Consider the following 21,231-nt stretch of genomic DNA (forward strand, 5'->3'; position numbering starts at 1 on the left):
AATGTATATTTCCTGTTTTTACTGTTATCTAATATATATAATATTATTATTATTTGGTGATCTCTGCCCTTTTGGTGCATCCTCAGACTTCACATGCTACATCTGTTCAGAGAGTTGAAGGACCCTACCACTCAGCCTTCATCAAGACAAACTGATGCATCTCACTTGGCCTGTTCAGAAAAACTCACAGCCATGGACACAACCAACAAATATGTTGTTATCTTCTGAAACATGCAGTTTTGGCTTCCAAGACTCCCTTGCTTGCCCATACTAGTGTACTGCTAAAGGTTGCATGTTTTGGGAGGAAGAAGACTTGGAATATGGAACATTTCTTTCCACTAAGGAAAAAAGCAAAAAAGCTTTGGGGCAGGAATAGCTATGTCCCAGCTACTTCAGAAAAGTCCAGTGATCACAGGGACATGAGATTAGAGGCATGGGTAACTGGTGCCTCCCGAGTCGTGGGGGGAACTTGCCCGCAAGTCAGTCAGCCGTGGTCAGTCAGCAACCAGTCCTGCCAACCCGCAAGTGGCAGCGGTATGCCACTGCCATTTCCAGGCATGCTGCTGGCACTTCCAGGTGAGCGTGATTGGTTACAAGGGAGACCACTTCTCCTGGTGCCCCCACTCCCCAGCCGGTGCTCTCATGGGGGTACCAGCGCTCTCGCCAGCCCACCCTGCCCAGGAATGATGGCTGTGATTAGAGGCAACTTAGAGACACACTCTGTCACATATAGCCAGTCACATTTCTGTTCTTTATTCAAGTGCTGTACATAAGAGAAAAATGAGATAGGATATAATACAGCAACATATCAAGTAGAAGGAAAACTTTGAACCAGGGCAGAGTCCATCTCAGCCAATTCAAGCCTATTTGTTATGCACAGAGAAATGTGGACCTAGGACCAGCAAAAGAAGTATAAGCCTCCATTAATCCTGGGGGCTAGTAAAGGCATAACAATTGATTGCTTGGGCCAACTAAAGACAAAACAGGGGCTGGTATACAGGTCACAGGTTACTAAAGAGTGCTCCAATCCCAGCCTATGCAGGAAGTGTTCCTGATGGTGATCCAGGCCAGTTTGTTGTATGCAAGCCCATGATAACCCAGTTCCTTACTGAGCACCATGCACAAAAAGAAAGCAGGGGAGGACTGTGAAATGTAGCAGCATATTGCTCAAGAATGACACTTGAAATCAGAACGTGGCCTGCCCTGGCTACACTGGACCCAGCTGATGGTTACAGGGATGCATTACTGGGGCAGATTTGAGAGACCCTGTACCATACAGCCGTTCAAACCCAGTTCCTTATTTGAATAAATTATTACATAGCTACTAAAATGAATTGTTTGACAAATTAATCTTATTCCTTTTAATGAGATTGTAGAGATTTAATATTATATTGGCAATCTTTTGTTTTGTTTTAAATGCTCTTTCAATGGGGAACCAGGACCTACAAACTAGGGACTGTTACCACAAAGAAACTGGGAACAAAACCAAAAGAAAACAAAACAAAAACAAAATTCTTCAACTTAATCAGCAGGGATCTGGGCTTTCTGATTCCACAGAAGAACACAGTAAACCACAGGTTTTACCTTTTACCAGAGGCAACCACAGATTTCTCATTTTACTGGAGACACCTGCTGATTTTGCAGTTGTGACAAGCCCTCAGGCTTGCAGAGGTCAAGCCTGCAGGGGGCTGGGAGGGAGCAAGAGGAGGGTGGTCAGGGAGGGGTGCCATGTGCATGCACACAGCCCCAGGCAGCCTGGAGAACAGCTTCTGCAGGTAAACTGTGGAGGGGGAAGGGATTGAGGCCCCCATAGTGAGGGAAGGAGTGGGGCAGGGCAAGTGCTGGGGATGCTGCCCAGTCCGGCAGTGCCTGGGGCTGCAATACCCAGCCGCAGCAGGGACCCGTGCCCCCCCAGGTCTATGTGCAGGGGGGGACTGCACACCGTCCACTTCAGGCTCATACTCCCGCCGTGCTGCCCTCCCCTGGAGCCCCCATGGCTGGGCACGTGCACCCGGCGCTGCAGGGAACAGCAGAGCCATGCAGGGAAGCTGCCCGTGTGCCCTGCATGTGACCCCGCACTGCCACCCCAGCTGCAGTCATGCAGGCAGGGGCACCTCACTGGGATGGCACGGAGCTGGCAGTGGCAAGCAGCTTCTTGCCGTTCCTTGTAGCACCGGGTCCTACACGCCAGGCTGCGGAGGCCCTGAGGGAGGGCAGCAGGGCAGGAGCCCACAGCCCCTGCCCAATGCACAGGTGTGAGAAGCATGGGTCCCTCTGCCCCCCAGGAGTGTGTGCCAAGGCAGGGAGTAGCCACCCCCTCACCTGAGCCCACAGCAGATGGCTAGCACGGGGGCATCTAGGCTCCCCTCCGCTGCAGCAGCTGCCTCCTGCCAGGGGCAGGGCATGCAAACCCAGGTCCCTGGCTCTGTACCTCTGGCAGCTGGGGGCCCCTTCTGGCAGGGCTGGGGGAGCAGGAGCTGGGAAGGGGGGAGTGAGAGGTAAGAGCAGGGCTGGGGGAGAGGGCTTTCATTTTAATCATGGATTGGGGGGTGTTAATCAGACAATTTGCAATTTTTTAATCAGGGAAAACCAGGATCCCTACTTATCAGATACATGGCATCCCACCCCAGAGCATCTGCTTCAACTTTCCTTCCTTTAAGCCTCCTCCCTCAGTCCCAAGCAGTGGCTGATTTTTCAGTATTTCATCTCAGCATTCAAACTAGCAGCTTTCTTCTTTGGCAGCGAGCGCTCCAGGAAGATACTAATGAGAAAGCAGTACACAGCAGAGCAAGAGCTGGTGGAACAAAAGAAACCCTCACTTGTCAGAAGAGCTACCCTTGGATCTGAAAATGTTTGGGCTGAGAACTTAACACGTGAGAAGCCTCCAGTGAACGGTTTCCTACAGGAAAGCCTGAGCTGTTGAGCAGGAGCTGCAGCACTGATGCCTTGACAACAGTAAACAGCCTCCAAACAGCTCTGAGTTCTGCCAAGAGAAGGGCAGCCTGCTCCCTTGGACCCAGCCTGCTCCCATTTATTTTCTAAAACCTGGGGTGTGGGTGGACACAGCATGCTGAAAGGAGGCAGGAGGGGACCCTCTTACCTGCTAAGGCTGAATGTTTCTAACTTCCCTGAGGCAGAACTTGGCCGCACTTTCTTCCTCCGAGACATGATAGCAGGAAAATCCTTCAGACAGCACCACTAGCTGCAGAGTCTCTCCAGATCCTATCCAAGACCCAGGATAGGAAAGAAGAAGCTGTACCTCTAAACTGGGCTGCTCTCCCAGTGCTTGCAGCTGCTCTCCTGGGACCTCCCTCAGGCTATTGGCATCATGTGTGAAGGTGTTGATTACACAGTGCACACAGAGCTGGAAGGAGGGGAGCTGGGCACAGCGCAAAGCCCTCCTTCTTTGTTCTGCTTGATGGGAACCAAAAACCTGCTTCTGTTGACTGCATCCTGAACCGTTGTGTGCGCTGGGCTGAGGTTTACAGAGAGCACTGCTCTGCTCCCCTCAAAAGAGGGAGAGAGAAGAGAGGGGTTTATCCCTTGGTGCTAGTATCAGTGAGCAAACGACTACAAAAATTACCACAAATGCTCTTTTGAAGAGGTTTTTAAAAAAACAGAACAAAACACTGACCCAGTCACTGCAGTCCCAGTGTGATGAACAGAACTTTAAAGATACCTAGCTTTTTTATGTACTAAAAATGCCTGCCTTGAATGATTTTCCCTCTTTTGCTGTTCATTAAAACTAGAAAAGATTTTGTTACAAGTAGTCTCACGTGCTTTGACTTTCCCCTGATCACGTTTCAAAAGATGAGTAAAGAGCGAGGTTTCCAAATTCTGAATATTTTAAAGAAAAAGCCAATTCCCTCATGTGGAGCTCCCTAAGTGGAACATTGCAACAATTTTAAATTAATATTGTTTATGTATGTTGTGCCTACAAACTAAGGCTCTAATCCAGAAAACACTTATGCATGTACTTACATGAAAATATTAATGTGCGTAAGTCAATTGTGTGCACATACATTTGCGAGACAGGGTTGCAGTCTGAAAATAACACACCAAAGGTGAAGTTACATTTCAGTGTTCTCTGGGTTATGAATGTAATAATTTGTTAATATGCCTTCACAGAGTAAGAATCAATTTTCCAACAAAATAGAATCAAAATATGTTATTTAAAAAAGTACATGGTATCAAGGGCCAGAAGTACAGCTTAACAACATGTAGTTTAGAGAAAGACAAGCAAAGGCACAGTGGATACATGACATTAAGAACTGATTTGTGCTTCAGTTTAAGTCATTAGCTTCAGGGATTTGAAATACCTTGACCGTGGTGAAATTCAGGAAATAAAGATCAAACTATATATTTTCACTGTAGATGGCTTATTTCAGATAAGTTAGAACAAAGTCTTCAGGAAAGCAAACAAGTAATTCTCTCAGGAGTATCTGCATCAGAAATAAAACGCATGAGAATACTTTCCTCACAGCAGCTATGGGCAAAGGGCTCTTGTACAAACAGGTTCCATATAGGGCAAAAAAGAATACAGCACAACTCTTAGCAGCAAAACCACCCTCACCATATTTCATGATAGTTATAATTTAACGGCTTATGAATTAAATAGTGAGGAGACAACATGGAAATATACTTCTTAATGCAACTAAGCAGACCTGCACCAAGAAGTTTACATTGAATGAGCATCCAAGGGTGTTGCTTCTTATTATGGGGCAAGGTTGCTTGTAATCTATGTGTACATATTGTGGAGGTTCTCTGGCAGCCCACATTGCTATTCTCTTGTGGCAAGTATGGAGATGGATGGTCACTGGTCACTTGAAAGCTTTTGCTCACAAGAGAAAGAACTCAAAATTGAAGATTTCCAAGAGGAGCAGTGGGAGGATGTCAGTCAGTAGCAAGCCCAGGTAAAACTGCAGATTGGAGCTGGCCTTGTGGGGACATTCATACATCAGCAGCTTGTGGTTGGAATTCAAGGGGAGAGGGGTATCTAGTTTTTATCTACAATGAGATTTTATGTACACAGCAACAAACAGAATTAGAGTACACTACATCTTTAACATGTCTGGTGATATACAGCAGGGCTGTCCAACTTCTAAGTGGCTGGGGCTGAATGCCTGCCCAGCTGCACCAGTGGGGGTTGCATGTCTGCCAGCTGCTCCAGGACAAACCACAAGCCCCTGGGCTGCACACTGCACTGCCCCTGTGTCCCACTGAAGTGTGCACTCCTCCATTGCTGCTCCGTGCACCCTGCATCATATGCCCCGCATTGCTGTCCCATGCATCCATGTGGTCCCAGGACACCCTCATCTCCCCTGCTGTACATGCCCCCTCAGAGGAGAAAGCAGGTGCCCAGAGACTCTGGCTACTGTTGTAGTGGAAGCAATGGTGAGGAGGAGCAACTGGGCAGAGACCAGGAACCTCAGCTTTATCCCTTGTGTGCCATATGCAACTTTACTCCTCATGGACCATCTATGGGACAGCTCTGATATATACAGCATCCTCCGAGCCAGGGACAAGTGTTTCGCTGGTATTTGCAATACACGGATCACAAAACATTCTTTTACATTCTGTAGCCCTCAAAATCAGGACCCTGCTGCATGAGGCAGCAGCACAAAAGCCTTTATTATTTTAGTACATGGTTTCGTTCTGCAAACTGCTTACCACACACCCAGACACAGACATGAGGGGTTACAGTTACAGCACTCATTCAACACTGAACGTCTTTCTCCCCTTGCATTGTTTGGTATCATTTGCATTCAGTTACTTTGTCTGCTGGCGGTCTCTTCGGAGGTGAAGGCCTTCTGAATTTCTCATTCTGGTTCTCATTCACTGTGTTAAGAAAGTTCTGAAGAATCATTTTCTCTGTTATAATTAAAATAATAAAGGAGTTTGTTTGAATTACAAATTGTCAAATGAATAAAAGATATTTGAAGAATTTCATTTATGAACTTTTGACTGTGGTTATAGAAGTCCCAGCACTTTTAACATAAAGTTATTTTTAAGAACACAATATTATCTTCTACGTGTTCTTGTATGGGGAAGTAGGAAAAAATCTCAATTTCCTAATAATTCCTCCAACGGAGAGACAGAGGGCTGGGGCTCAAGGTCCACCCACACTATACGAAAGAACGAGACTGTTTTTCTGCTTTTCCAACAGATATAAAAAGAGCTGTGTCCACATAGGTTCAGGCCTTATGGATTAAAATAGATCTTAGTACAATATCCTACCTTGCTCTGGAGCATTTTCAACATACTTATTAACTTGTTCTGGGTCCAGAGATTTTAAAATTGAAATAATACTGAAATAATCTTTCCCAAAATCACTTTGGTATGTGGTCAGCTGCTTAGTGTTTCCATGCTTCTGGGTGTGAGCAAGTGTCACTGTAGGAACTAGGAAGATAAGGAAGACAGAAACATGGAAGTGAAAGCAATACTTTGTGAAACAAAGTCTAGCCACTTCTAAACTGAAGTCTCTTTCTGTGGCTTTCACATTAATTTAGGCTTCTTTCCTGCACTAGAATAGGTCCTTCCATATGGGTCATTTTGCAGGATCTGGACTCTTTAATAATCTGTCTTAGTTCTATAGGGAAGGAGATGACTTATCTGTATTTTAAGGCCCCATGAATATCAATGGATACACACACACACACACACACACACACACACACACAGAGTAATCATGATACTTGGCATCACATACCCATTTAAAATCCAGTCAATATCTATTTCCAGGTGCCAATATTTTTAATTTTTAATTTTTTTCCCTGACTCCAGAGTCCCCTTGGAGAAGCTTGGGAAGTCACCTGAGACTCTAAGTGGTACAAAATCAAGAAGCCAATGGCTGAGTGGCCAAAGCATCATCAGTCCACACAAGGCATCTGTGGCAAAAAGGGTAGTTTTAGATCTAGCATGCTGAACTGGGACTCAAATGTCATCTGCTGGCTCCATTACAAATTTCCAGTGTGACTTTGTTCAAATCACATAATCTCCCCTGTCTCTGTCTTCCCCATCTGTAAATGGGGTTGGAGGGACGAAATTTCCCTATCTCAATGGGGGTCTTGTAAAGACAAAATTCATCCGTGGATGTGAGGTGATCAGATACAGAGATGAAGACCTAGGTGAACAATCAGCTTTTTCTCCCAGCCTCGGTGAACATTCAGCACCTGGATGAAGATCAGGAATTCTGAATGTATCCCTGGTAGATGAGGGATAGCTTGACTGTGGCCCCCTCTCCCAGCAGACTTTCCAAGAAGCCCAAGTTCTTCCAACCTAAAATACAAATGCATGTCTAACTTTGATTTGCAACTTTGGTAAAGTTCCTATTACCGTCAGCAGGAACAGACAGAAGCACTTTTGACAATCTCTTGAGTGCATCTACATATACATTCAAGCATGACTGAATTTAACACTCATTAAACTAATGTCCATTAAACGATTTTTGGCAGATGTCTACACATGCAGGGACTTGGCACTAAAGTTAGTGCACTTGGCACCCTGCAGCCCTGCTATGTGCCCCTAGTGGCTGGGCAGTGGTTAGTGCCAGGTTGCATCTACATGTGCATTAATGCACTTTAAGTAATCACGCCAAAATTTGATATCTGCATTTGCATTTAGGTGCAGTTAGCCTATTTTGCCATTTTTAATGTGCATCAAGGGCTTGCACATATAGACACATGCATGCAATAATGCCTTAAATTGGGCTAATGCACATTAATGTGTCTCATGTAGACACACCCTTCAAATATAGAACTACTGCATGGTGCAAAGTGACCCTGGACTCTCCTAAAGGAACAGGTGCATCTCTTTCTTTCACAGGAAATCATCAGCCTTCAGTAAACAACTTCTAGACTACCAGAGGGTTGTGAAGAATCGATATAATAGTCACAGCAATTTCAGCTGATACTGATTCCAAAGAGCTGTACAATACCAAGATGTGAATCCATTATTTTCATCAATTTTCAGTATTTTACTTAAGTTTTTAAGACAAATAAATTCTTACCAAGTCCCTTTTTTGGAGCATACTGTTTTGCATTGCATCCCTTTTCCCAGAAAAGGCCCATTAATTCACAGGCCTGGGTTGGAGACTGGTAATGACACCTAAACTCAGTTTCTGTAGGTTTGGGGATTAAGATTTTCAAGTCAGAATGAGCAGAGGTAGCTGCACCTGGAGAAATTAAAAAGGTATATCACAGGAAGTATCACAGCCCAAAAAAGGACCTTCTTTTCCACAGAACAGGAAGATTTGTATTTGGCTGTACATACCAACAAAATATTTGGTTAATAAGTATTTGCCAAAGTGTTTTTGATATAAAATATGACTTTTGATTAAACATTTTTTTCACAAGGTATCTTCTTCCATAGGAAAAAAGAAATTTAACTGAATAACTCAGTGCCTGAAAATTGAAACATTTTCCATTTTTATCCAAGAGTTAAAATATATGATTCTGAAATATACCTCCTGGGATTTGTGGTTTGGGTACTTCATGCTTCAACTTTTGTCCATAGGACAACATTTTGCATGATTCACTTTACCTCATCATCAACAAGGGAGGCCATGCTGCAATCTGGGAGTTTCAATTGCAATTTGCAATTTCAAGAGGAAAATAGGAGCATGCAACACCATGTAAGGAACTGAGACAGCATGTCAGAATTTTAATATTTTGTATTTAAGCTTAAATGTTTCAGTTTTGATTTCTTTCCAAAACCTAAACATTTTTCATGGAAAATTTTGATGGAAAGCATCTTTTTTTTTTTTTGGGGGGGGGGGGGGGGTTCCCCATGAAAAGTTTCTGCAGTACAAAAAGGCATTTCCTGAAAGCTCAACAAATCAGTAATAATGACTCCTCACTGCTGATAGAGAGACATTGTGGATATGGTGGTAAACTATAACAGATGGGCACTACAATCAGGATGTCAACAGGCACTTTACTTTCAAGAAGATAAGTTAGGGCTTGATCCAAAAGCCATCAGTGTAAAGAGAAGACTTCCCATTAATTTCAACTGGCCCTTCAGAAAGAGACATTGTCCAGGCAAGTGGCCAAATGCCTGGCAAAATGCCATTGTCCTTAGCAGTAGCAAAATGAATGATGCTCAGCTGGCTGCGTTGGATAATACAGCGACAGGCCTGTACTTTTACCCATAACCTATTGGCTCACTGGGAGTCTTTGAGAGGGTATGAGATATGCAGGAAAACATCAGAAGCACTATGCGTGGGGGGCAGGGAATGGAGGAATTGAGGAGAGAGGGATTAATCGGGTTGAGAATAGAAGATCACTTAGGCTGAAGGTGAAGCCTTGACACACGGCCATCCCTCTGATCCAGTGGTGAGAGAGAGCATACCCTGCATCCCATAGCCCACATACCATTTAAGTAGGATGCTAGAAGAATCCTGGATATGTCTGAGCAGCACCATACCTAGACTTCTGGTGGCCCCGGGCAAATTTTTAGTATCAGGTCCCCCTTCACCAGCAATAATGATAATAATAATAATACAAATTACCGTTTTCAGGCCCCCTTTCTATCCGGGCACTGGACGGCCACATCGTTCACCCACGCCTGTGTCTGGCCCTGCCTCTGACCTTAACATTGCAATAGGACCCGAAATGGCCATTTCAAAAGGAGAGAGAGAAATTAATGCCCTTACCCTGTGGTAATCCTAAATAATTTGTATTGTAAGAAGAGATGGACTTTGGTTTGCTTGCTTCCCTGATCTCTTGTTTAGAAAAAAGCTGTGCCCAGGGTGGAAGACTTTTGGAGGGCTTTACTTTTTCTCCTCGAGGCAGCTTCCAATCCAGGATATCCTATCAACACACACGGGGACTTTGTATATTTATAGATCTACAATGAGAGCATCCTATCTACTGTAAATAAGGTCACATGCAGTCAAGTTCTACAGATAAAGGTGCATATGATATCAACCACAACAGTATCAACCAGATGAGGATTTTCAAGTAGTATCCCTAGATAGATGTCAATTTTGAAAAGGAATGGATAAACTTGAAAAAAATTCTAAATCTTTAAAAGGTATTTAGAGTATACTATTAATCCATGTTGGGGAAGCACTAACAAATTAGCAAACAAAGCTGAACTAAGATATTGGTTAGTGGGAGTTCTGTTTATGTTGATACTCTAGTTTCCCTTTTAAATGTTCTGTTCTCTTGTTCATTCTCCTGTTCTTTAAATTGTTCTTTCCTTTTATTGTGCGCTGTCCTGCAGATTTGTTGTGAAGGGTGGCATATAAATCATATAAAATAAATACATATAAGAATTTAAAGTACTTCACCAAGTCCCAGCTATACTGGGTGGCTGTTTTCTTTTCATTTTTGTTTTTTAATTTTATGATCAGCATTTTCTGTTTTTTTTTTAAGTTGGTTCCTCTTTTTTTGCAGCTGCTTCAATAGAGCTATAGAGGCATGTAGCAAAAAATAAGTCCTGCAAAACTGATCCCATTCCGTGGTGCTCAGACCCAGAACAGAGGCAGTGAGGATGCTCCAAGGAAGACCCTTCTACCGCTCTTAAGATCTGTTTTCTTGAAAACACTGGCAGCAGGGACCATCCCTGGACTGTCCTCATGGTCACAGTTCCAGATTTGGAGCACACAGAGCAAGACTGGGTAAGTGAGGCTCTTTTGCCAGGGACCCTCTTAAGAGCACCATAGAAGCGGTGTAGACGCCCAGAAATACACAATCAACTGCAGGGTAAATTGACAGAAAATGGAAAGCAAATGAGGTACAGTGACAAGGCAGTTAAGTTATCTCACCATGGCTCTAGTCTAGCAGCACAAGTTGAAGCCCTGCTCTGGACACATGTTAAAGGTCACCCCTAAGTTGATGCAACTGCAAATGGGTGCAAGTCATTTAGGCTGGGGGAAGTCTACTGAAGTCAACTGCACATTAATCCCTTGTGTTCAGTTGACTTCAGAAACTGGTGTGCTTGAACTACCCTAGCTCAATGAACTGTTAATCTATGGTGGACCTTTGACCTTGCCCCTGAACACTGTGGTTATCAAAGCAGGTCAGGCAGGTTGACTGCATACGGCAGAATGAGAATATCCTTGCATCGGTATTGGAGATGCAATCTATCCTCTAAGACAATAAGCCTAAGATAATACTTATAGCACAAACCTAACCTTGTTCTGTTACACTCAAAAAATTGGGGACTGATGATGGTTTCTTCAATGCCAAATCCCATGGGTAAAATTATCATATGCTCTTCAAAATATCTTGTTGCTAAGTGTGCTAACTGATATCTTGTTCAGTGATGTGCTCCAAAACTACAGCATCAAAAACTTTATAACAAAAACTAAGGCTTACTTCACTAGGCTGAGGGTTGTGTCTCCTTGCTCCCAATGAAGTTCCAGTACTCATAGGTTCTACTTTTGTATATGTTTTCCACAAGACATCTTCTCTGTAAGTACCATAGTCCATAGGTTTGCTATTTAGGTATGGAATTACATGTCCTTTTGCTGAGGTGGGACTGTGAGAAATGAATTACAATTGATGGTAATAAACAGGGTCATGGGATATAAAGGCAATGACTATCATTTTCTATCCTAAGAACTGAAAATATTGGTGTAAAATCAAACATTGTTATACATTCAACAGGCTACATTTGTTTATAGCATGGCACCCATTATCATTCATGGATATGAACAGAGGTTTTTAATCTTTCACAACAAAACGTAAGTAACATAAGTGTTTGCATTAATTTAGCTCTATTGCCTTACCATATTGCATCTGTCTCTCTTGGTGTGTTGTATGTATGTTGGTGTTTCACTGTAATTTCATAAGGATGCCATGTACTTTTGTCCCCTAAAGATAGGATGCAGTGGTTATAAAGGTGAAAAACTGAAGAATGTTCCCAAACTCAAACTTTGTGACTATTCAGATAAATCATTTAATCAAGAGAAACTATGGATAAGCAGTTTCACAAGGTCATATGCACAAAATGATGACAGAGCATTTCTGGCTGCAGAGAACTTCCCCTCAGATGAATGAATCAGCTGTAGACAACCACAGCATCTGTGCTCCTTACTTGATTTTGTATTATCATGTCATACCAATGTTAGGATCAGCTGCCTTTCTAAGTATCTTCATTGTTTCAAGTAGGTGACACAAGCAGGGGCTGAGTCTATGCTGGCAGAAATAGGTAAGCCCTTTACTTAGACTGTAAATTCTTTCAGGCAGGAACCACCATTATACAGACTTGTACATTACCCAGCAGAAAGGGGTTAGGGCCTCTCTGTGCTAACATAGGACACTGTTAATACTAATATGCTCAGTACAAGGGATGATGGCTATACTATACTACAGACTACTATACTACAGCTCCCCACTTCAGTGTAGAAGTACAGGTCCCATCTTTGAAGGGTACACCCAGAAATGGGAATCTGAAGTCCCTCATGCTAAGGAAGGCCTGCAACCTAGGTCTGCCACTTCCTGGAGGGGCTATAATGCAAAAGATTAGCACCACCATCATTTGACCCCCAGTGTTTCTAAAGGAAAGTGATCCTGACTGCTGAACTGAGTACTGGCAGTGTGTGTTAGGTATGCTCAGAGCACACTTACTAGGACACATGACTTACGAGAAGAGGCCGAGGGAACTGGGCTTATTTAATCTAGAGAAGAGAAGACTGAGGGGGAATTTAATAGAAGCCTTTAACTACTTGAAGGGTGGTTACAAAGAGGATGGAGGTTAGATATTAGGAAGAACTTTCTCACTAAGAGGGTAGTAAAACACTGGAACAGGTTACCCAGAGAGGTTGTAGACCCTCCATCCTTGGAGGTTTTTGAGACCCAGCTAGACAAAGCTCTGGCTGGGATGATCTAGTTGGGGATGGTACTGCTTTGAGCAGGAGGTTGGACTAGATGACCTCTTGAGGTCCCTGTTACACTGTGACTCTGTTACACTGACCTGCAGTGTAACAGAGTCACACTGTTGGGGGTCACGGTGGCACAGAGAGGGGTGGCTGCAGCAGTGCTAAGATGAATTTAGGGTGGCTGTAGCCCCAAGGCCCACAAAGCGCTGCCACCCACAAAGGTTCAGTGCAGTGCTCCTGGCCCAACCCCCCTGCCCCCACCAGGTAGGACACGGCTCTCCCAGCCCGACTCGGCCCCCTTCTGTCCAGACACGGCACCACCCAGCCCACCCCTCTCCCCCAGGCACAGTGCTGCTCTCCCGGCCAACCTCAGCCCTGCCCACCCCTCCCCTCAGCCCCATTGGTGGAGGGGCCCCGCTTCCCGCTCCCAGGGAAGCAAATGTGAAAGCCACAGTTTTAAACTTGGTGCCAAAGATGGGCTCCAAGTTTAAAAGTGCAGCTTTCACTTCCCTGCTGATGAAGATCCCAGGGCCAGGGCCCCAAATTGGTAGAGGCCCTTGGGCTCATGCCCAGCTGGCCCGTGCATTAATCCACCTATGCCAACAAAGGACAAAAAACAAATCAGAACTCAATTCTTCAAGGGATTCTATTCAGACAACAGTGGCAAAATCTGCTCTGGCAAAAGAAGAAGCAGAAGTCCTCTCCTGCTGGCCTCCAGATGCAAATATTGAAGAGAAGCTAGTGAGCGGGACAGCGCCCCGCAGGGTGACTGCTGTTCGAGGAACGCACCAAGGTCCAGCTGCGCTGCTGAAAACACTTGTGGAAAGGGGGGCTCTGTTTCTAATGGTGAGTGGTGGGTGAGTGGTGTCTACAAGGCCAGTGTTGCCCAATGTTCAGGTGAAAGGAGGCAGGTGGGTGGAAGAAACCAGCCTGGTGCCTGGGTGGGGATGAGCGCTGGGCACAGGGGGCATTTCTGAGGGGGCAGACTCCTGCCCACAGCCAGGCCCAGAACTAACCCTGCAGCGAGCATCTGACAATGGCTCCAAGCCTTCCCTTTTCCTCTGCATCCCTGCTGCCCACTTCCCCTAACCAGCCCTTTCGCCCCTGGCCCTGTCCTTCCTCTGCTCCGGGCCCCTTTGTCCCCTGCCCCTGATCTGCCCTTGCCCTGCTGGCCTCACACTCCCAGAGTGACCAGGCTGCACTGGTGTTGGGGGGTCTCATCATTGCTCTGTGCATGCACAGCTGGCTGGTGCATATGCAGTAGGACTCTCTACCAGCAGCCTCACCTGGTGGTACAGGGGCGGTGCTGGGCCTGGTGTAGGGCTCCGTGGTGTTGGCTCTGTGGATTGGGGGTAGTGGCAACCTCAACTGCTGCCATGCGGCAGTCCGGGGGCGAGGGCGGAGGAAGCAGAAGGGGGCGGTGCCTCCCCCCTGTGGGGGCCCCAGCGGTGGCTCCAGCCTGTCCAGCTGCACCCTGGGGGCTGCTGCTGATGCTGCTGCTGGTGCTGGCACAGGGATGCTGCCTGGGTGCCCCAGTGACCAGTTCTACATTATGACCCGAGTGGGGAGTACCGTGGGGAGGTGGGGAGAGCTCCATGGCAACAGGGAGAGTTCCATGGCAACAGAGTCGGGGGGGAGCTCCATAGCAATGGAGGGGCTCCATGGCAACAGGAACCCTGCCCCCAAGTGGGTGCCAGGGGTGGAGTGGATCCTATCACTGCTGCCTGCTCCTCCAAGGGCTCTGATGGGGTCCCTGGGGCATCAGTCAAGACTTCCTACCTAGGCTGGTAGGAGTCAAGCTGCAGTGCACTTCCTCAGACCCGCCTTCCCTTCCTTCTTCATGGCAGGAAGGTTGTCTCGTTATCCCTGAGGAGAGGTGACCCCCTGTAGGTCCTGCTTCATGGGGTGGTGCATTAATGGACTTGTGCACGTGCACTGCAGCCGCTGCCCAGAGCAACACAGGAGCTACCAGGTGAGTGGGGAGCAACAGAAATGCAGTAACAAGGGGCCTGAAAGCATTCTGGGATCTGGTCTTTTCAAGCAGGGCAGAGGTTAGAAGCTCAGCTAAGGAGAAGCAGCCCAGCCTTAAAGAGTTTCAGCTAATTTAGGCTAACAGGCTCCTGCAGAGCAGATTTCAAGATTTGTTTCCCCCTGGCAGGAGCCCTGCTGGGAAAGCCATTCAGGAAGATCAAATGGAGAGAAAGTGGCTGTTTCCTGCTCCATGTCAAAGGAGATGTGGAAAGGGTGGAAAATGCTTTGCTGGCCTCAGTGGTTGCTGACTACGTTGGTGTCAGTAGTGTCTCCTTACAGATTCTGTCAGTATGCTTTCTTACAGATTTGCTGAACATGTTTCTGAAAGTTTCAAGCCAGCCTAGTCTGCCTCCAGCTCTTCAAGTTACCTCCAGTGACCCATTGGGCAAACAGAAGTATCTAATTAGTTTTTAGCTGTTCTTCTAATTGCCCGTCTGCCTGAAGTCCCTGCCTTGAGCTGATGTGAAAGGCCGCAGCCTGCTCCTGGGTCTCCTGGGTGTTGCCACACCTGTAAGCTCTCTGGTGGCTTGGATTGTGCAGGGACAGCTGTCGTGTCTGGAAAATATTCCAGAACTAGAAACAGGCAAGTTCTCCAGTTACCAGCCATCTGTACATCACTTACCACAAAGGTCCAGAACCATAGAAAATGAGGGTTGGAAGGGACCTCAGGAGGTCATCTAGTCTACCCACCCCGCTCAAAGCAGGACCAGTCCCAACTAGATCATTCCAGCCAGGACTTCATTGCGCTGGGCCTTAAAAAACCTCCAAGTAAATAACCTGTTCCAGTGCTTCACCACCTCCTGGTGAGAAACTTTTTCCTGATATCCAACCTCAACTTCCCTTGCTGCAACTTGAGGTTGTTGCTCCTTTTTCTGTCATCTGCCACTGCTGAGAACCTTCCCTCCCTTCACCAGACTTGTTACATCCTGTTTCAAGTTAGACTGCTAGTGCCGGGCTAGCAGCCACTCTTGTTTGTGTGCAAACAGCCAGTTGTGCAGTTGGGGCAATGATCTTCATTGGAGTCTTGGCACCAAGGCCATATTTAGTGAGTGGGGGTGGGCTAACTGCAGTTTACAATAAACTCTTGAGCATGGCACAGACTTCCAAGGTCCCAAGGATGTCCTGGTGTTTTCCTGTAAAGAAAACCCCTCACACGTTACTCTGTTGGAAAGAAGATTGTACACAGTTAATCATTTGAAGTTTTTGTTACCATTTTGCTTCTAGTAGATATTTTTGTTCTTTGAATCATAAAACAGCACTAGGTTTAATCACCAGAAGTATCTACTTAGAAGTCACTAGATCAGGACTGGGCAAAATACGGCCCATCCAGCCTGCTAGGCAATTCTATCTGCCCTCTGTAAGCCCTGGCCCAGGGAATTCAGGTGAGGGCCCCACCAGGCCAGGGCCAGGGCCTCCTGTTGGGGAAAGGGGTGGGAGCACAGGGAGCCGTACACTTAGGGGCTGGTTCAGGCTGGCCCTGCATGTTGCCATCACATGGCCAGGGACTGGGGTGGAGGTGTGGGAGCTGCAGCTATGGGGCCAGGCTGGGCTGGTTCTGCACCCTGCCACCATGTGTAGCCAGGGATTGGCTGGGCTGGCCCTGCATGCTGCATGTTATGGGGCTGGGTAAGGCTGCCCTGCACCCTGCCACCACATGTGGTGAACAGGTCTACTATTGGGAAGGTGGTGCTGGTCCCACGTGCTGCTGCCACCTGCCGCTGGGACCTGGGGTGGAAGCACAGGAAGTTGTGCCCCTCTCTGCCACCACGTGCAGGTCCAGGGACTCGCATGCTCCAGGGACTCCAAGGACTACCCAACCCCCCACATACACATACCTCATTACACACCCTCCCACCCTCTCCATACCCCCAGACACACACCCACACCCCTCCACACCCACTCACACCACACCACACATACCCCACCACATACGCACACCCACTCCCCAACCACACAGCCCTAAGTACACCCCCTCCCCCCCACACACAATATACAAGAGTAAGACTGTATTTTGAGCTATTATGAAGTTGCCCCCTACATACGCTACACAAACACACATAAATCAGGACAAAAATATTCTTTTTAATAACATTAAACATATAGTAGGTGTTCGATTTTTTTAGTATATGTTTTGTCTTTTTTTCTGGTTTCAAGATTGTAGCACTCTCCCTCCCAAAAGGAGTACTTCTGGGGCAAGAGGAGGATCTTCTGGTGGCAAAGGTCAGGGAGTTAAGGGTGGAACTTCTGGTCCCAAGATGGCAAGCTGGGGGCAAGGCTACCCCTTTGGCCCTCAACAGCTCACCAAAATTTAAGCAGTCCTCCAGCCAAAATAATTGCCCACTCATGCACCAGATTCACTAGTCACAGCGAATGTATACTAGCGTTAGATAATATTTGCTATCTGAGGCAATGCTGTGTGGTAAAGACGGTAGAAACTGTTGTCCAAATGGACCTCTGCTGATCAGTACTCAAAAGGTGCCATTTCACTGTGCTTGTAACAGCAGAGATTCTTTTACTGCAACACTCCTAATGTATCAAATCTGTGTGAAATAGAAAACTTTATCTTATTACAGAACAATCTGAACAGTTTTGGACTTCACTGTGTATAGTGAGTTCCAAATAATCAGATACTCCAAAATGAAAGGATTATATCTTTATTTTTGACCAAAGCTTGTGTAAATAAAATTCCTTTTTATTCTTTTGCTTCATTTTTCTGAACTATTTGGTATGTGTTTTTTCTGTTGCATTTTCCTAGAGATCCTAAAATTTCAAAAATGCTGTAGTATTTATGAGTGTGATTAATATAGAGTATTGCAGTGTAGTTTGATGTAGCTAGCTCAAGTACTACTAGCATAGTGCAGTAGCAAGGTGCTACTAGCTACTTGAACGTAGTCAGCTTTTCAGACAAGTTTTGCCCGCAGTGCTACGGTAACTGCATTGCTATTAATAGGGCCCTACTTAAATTGCAGTAAAACAAAAGGTTTTTCAGAGCCCGCTCATGGTGAGCACAAATGATTTCATGGGCATTTTGTAACAGCACTGCCCGTCAGCACTGATTGGTGAAGAGGCCCTGCCCCTTGGAGCTGATTGGCTGAAAGGCCCTTGGTGACTGATGGCTGTCCTTTGTGCTGCCCCACCCCTCAGCATTGATTGGTGGAGAGGCCCCCCGTGCAGGGAGGATGAAGGAAAAGGGAGCAGATGACATGCCTGCTGCCCTCTGTACTGCTCCACCAGGTAGTGCCTTCCCCTTGCAGCAGCAAGGACCACTGGTTCTCAGTGGAGGGCCAGCCTTTTATTTTGATTACATTTTTTTTGTTGTTGATTTTGCAATTTCTACAAAATCAGCAAAACTACAAATTAAGTAGGTTCCTAGCTATTAGGACCTGAGCTAATTAATTTAAAGCTAATGTGAGGTTACAGAATGCTGCCATTCATACAAGCTGTTTTCCCAGTATATTGTGCCCAGAATATTTTCCTCCTGAAGATATTAAAAGAAAAGAGAAAAAAAGAGATGAGACTATCCATGGAAATAAATATCAACCCTCTTTTCTTTTGTCATGTTCTCATGTCCAAATATGTGTTGAATACTTATTTTGACATGCAGCATATTTAAAAGGTTGCTTCCAACAGATTTTGCATCAGGCTCTTATGTTATAAGCATATGGTTTCTCTTCGTCTCCATTTTTAAAGTACAGGGTGCAAGTTGATACTACCTAAATAACATCCTGATTTGACTTTTGATATTAAAACAATTTCACCATGAGAAAAATAGTGGTCCACCAAATTAACAACTGCTTGTAGCTGCAGCTACTGGGAATAGAGCAAGTTTCCTGTATCCTCTCATTTTCTACTAATGACCATCGACCTGGTCATCTTTAATACTTCAGCTGTGTGTGTGGGATGTGGCCATTAAAAGGTATTCTGTTAAGGATTTTACTTCACATTTCATTGCCCCAAGAGACTAGATGAGAAAACAGAAGGTAACTCTTCAGTTTGTCACATAACGTTCTCGCTAATCACCATTTCTTCAATAACAAGTGCAGCATGCACTGCATTGTGAGAAGCACAAGTTCAAGTGGATTGTATGGATCAGAACGGAATGTCATGGTATGGTCTTCCTTTTCATTTGAGCATATTCAAAAATTCTGCATCAGTTCCTTTCTCCTTGAACTGGAGGTTAAAAAAAAACTTCAGAAGACACACTTGAAGGGGCAACTCAAAATGCAAATGGCCTGTTTGCATTGTATAGTGAACACAGAAGTTTTATTTTGGACCGAGACCAACTGGGGATAGACAAGATTTATTGTAGGTTTTTGGATAAAATTTTGTTGCAGAGTTTATCCAGCATTTTAAAAATGAATTGGATGATGCATGACTGGTTTTTTTTAATTAATGTGTCAAAGGAAGATACTTTCGGACTAGAAAAACTTTTTTTTAAAAAGTTAGTTTTCTGGACAGTTTTAAATATTAGCAATTTTGTTCTCTTTTAAGCAATTAGCATTTTATTGCTTCTAATTTTAGACCATGTGTCACAGTTTAGGAGTCAGAAGTGCATATGGTGGTGGTTCCCCCTCCTTGCTGCTGGCTGTCTGTTGGCTAAAGGACTTTAGTTCAATGAACAACTTTACTCCCTGCTCATCCATTGGAACTCAACGTTATTGTTCCTTGCCATTCACAAATGCTTTAGCAATGCTGGACAGTGGTTATCTTCTGGATATGAAATCAAATAAAAAGTTGCAAATATCAGTTTCTAAGAGTTTTCCTTTTAATGATTCATAAGAGACAAATGTACAATAGAGGTTGTATGTCATATCTATACAGACAGAAAGAAAGAAAGAAGTCTGTTATTCAACGCTTTTCAGAAAAATTCTTTGCATCAATTACTTTTTAACATTACTATAGGTGTACTTGTGATGTGTATGATCCTACTCTTTTTAACTTCAGTAGAAAATCTTTTAAGTTTGTTGGCTTTTTTAAAGATGAAAATATGGAAAAGGCAAGATGTGTTACAGTATTTGCCTGCATATGAAAAGTGTTTACTTTTGTTTTTTTAACGTGCAATGTCCTTAAAACAGAAGTACAAAATATTTACATACAGTTTGTTTGGTCCTATAAAAGTGTAGCACTGGGAATCTACATCTAAAATTCAGTTATCAGGCAAGATGATAACTCTAGGGAGATTCTACTAGCGTAAATTCAGTATTTTAAGTGTTATTTCACACCCAGCATGTAAGATTATGTTTTCTGAATATGCAAGTTTAAGACATCACAAAATATGCAGTCCTCAACATATATCCATATACATAAAATAATCTGACATATATTATACTTGCATAAAATCAGAAATAGTAAAATACTTTAGAACTTCAACAGCACCAGTGCATTATTACATAATGTGGTATTTTAAGAGTCAGCTGTACTCAAAATACTATTTGTATTAAAAAAAAAAAAGTTAAGAAAAAGTAACTGTGGCAAGCTGCTATTTTCATGTAAATGCATAACAAATGCACAAAAGGTTTTCAGAGTCCCATTTTTTCAAAGTAAATATCCAGCCTACATTTTGCATAATGTACGATTGCTATTGACAGTTCTCCCCCAAAACATTTCCTGAAAAGTTACCTTAGGATCTCTGCCATGAAGTTTATTTTTATCATTACTGTAATTCTTAATGACCACAGTACTTGCAATCTCTGTATGTCCCTTGGTCTATAGATTATTCTAGATTTCCTGTCAAACACTGTCAAGAATGTCAGTGTTGCTAGACACAGGTGCAAGATGTACTCTCTCTCAGCAACTCAACCAGTTCTTACTGACCAGTCATTCAATGACGAAGATATGTGGTTCATATAGTATTACCATCAATAGCTGGGTTAAAAGCTGTGAAGAAGATCCTCATGACTGATTTAACACTTTAAAAGCTACCAGAAAAAAAAGTTAGTGTTCAAAACAAAAATAAACAAAAATCAAACAAAAATTACAGCTAAATATCTCAGCCTATTAAAGCTAAAGTGAATGTGCAGCCCCAGTTTGTATTAACGCCTCTTTTGGAAAAAAGATTATATTGACTGGTGTTTTGTTTAAAATATATTCTGGTCACAGAATACTGTAATGAATAAGTGGCCAATAAACCAAAGTGTTTTTATTAATGATGTAAGTAACAGTGATGAAGTTCAAAGTTATTGTAAACTAGCTGACTGTATCAGCAGGAACAACTTGTAGTTGAAGACTGCAACTACCTCAAAGCTGGTTATTGGTATGAACTGATGTTAAAAAAAGTACAAAGTACAGTTACACTGCATTTACTTAGCACCTCTTTTACGAAACTCCAAAAGTGCTTTACAAACATTAATGGACAAAGCCTCACAATGCTCCCG

General features: G+C 44.4%; 2 protein-coding genes across 2 annotated transcripts in view; both read right to left on the bottom strand.

Moving 5' to 3' along the window:
• LOC109306609 (WD repeat-containing protein 64-like) overlaps positions 1 to 3,876 on the bottom strand; it is an 89,707-nt gene extending 85,831 nt beyond the window's left edge. The window contains exon 1 of the mRNA XM_019530114.1: positions 3,101 to 3,876. Coding sequence (XP_019385659.1) covers positions 3,101 to 3,168 — 68 coding nt within the window. The 5' untranslated portion in view covers positions 3,169 to 3,876. The remainder of the gene's footprint in view (positions 1 to 3,100) is intronic.
• A 1,633-nt stretch (positions 3,877 to 5,509) lies between these two features.
• TEX26 (testis expressed 26) lies at positions 5,510 to 14,334 on the bottom strand. The gene is made up of 7 exons (XM_019530117.1): positions 14,113 to 14,334; positions 11,735 to 11,819; positions 11,322 to 11,484; positions 9,653 to 9,809; positions 8,009 to 8,173; positions 6,238 to 6,399; positions 5,510 to 5,871 (listed from the first exon to the last, which is right to left on the bottom strand). Exons 3-7 carry the CDS (start codon positions 11,433 to 11,435, stop codon positions 5,756 to 5,758), a joined length of 714 nt encoding a protein of 237 aa, XP_019385662.1. The 5' UTR covers positions 11,436 to 11,484; positions 11,735 to 11,819; positions 14,113 to 14,334; the 3' UTR covers positions 5,510 to 5,755.
• Between the last annotated feature and the right edge of the window lie 6,897 nt (positions 14,335 to 21,231).

The sequence above is a fragment of the Crocodylus porosus genome, unplaced genomic scaffold, assembly GCF_001723895.1.
Source record: "Crocodylus porosus isolate Cpor-Errol unplaced genomic scaffold, CroPor_comp1, whole genome shotgun sequence".
In the NCBI taxonomy this organism is placed as follows: domain Eukaryota; kingdom Metazoa; phylum Chordata; order Crocodylia; family Crocodylidae; genus Crocodylus; species Crocodylus porosus.

What these genes read in the sequence shown, in the direction of transcription:
- TEX26 (XM_019530117.1), bottom strand. Translation starts at nt 11,435, where the DNA reads ATGGACTATGGTACTTACAGAGAAGATGTCTTGTGGAAAACATATACA. An exon ending in TTATTTAGGATTACCACAGG is followed by an intron (nt 8,174 to 9,652) that starts GTAAGGGCATTA and finishes TAATTTCTCCAG; the next exon opens with GTGCAGCTACCTCTGCTCAT. An exon ending in TGAAAATGCTCCAGAGCAAG is followed by an intron (nt 5,872 to 6,237) that starts GTAGGATATTGT and finishes TAATTATAACAG; the next exon opens with AGAAAATGATTCTTCAGAAC.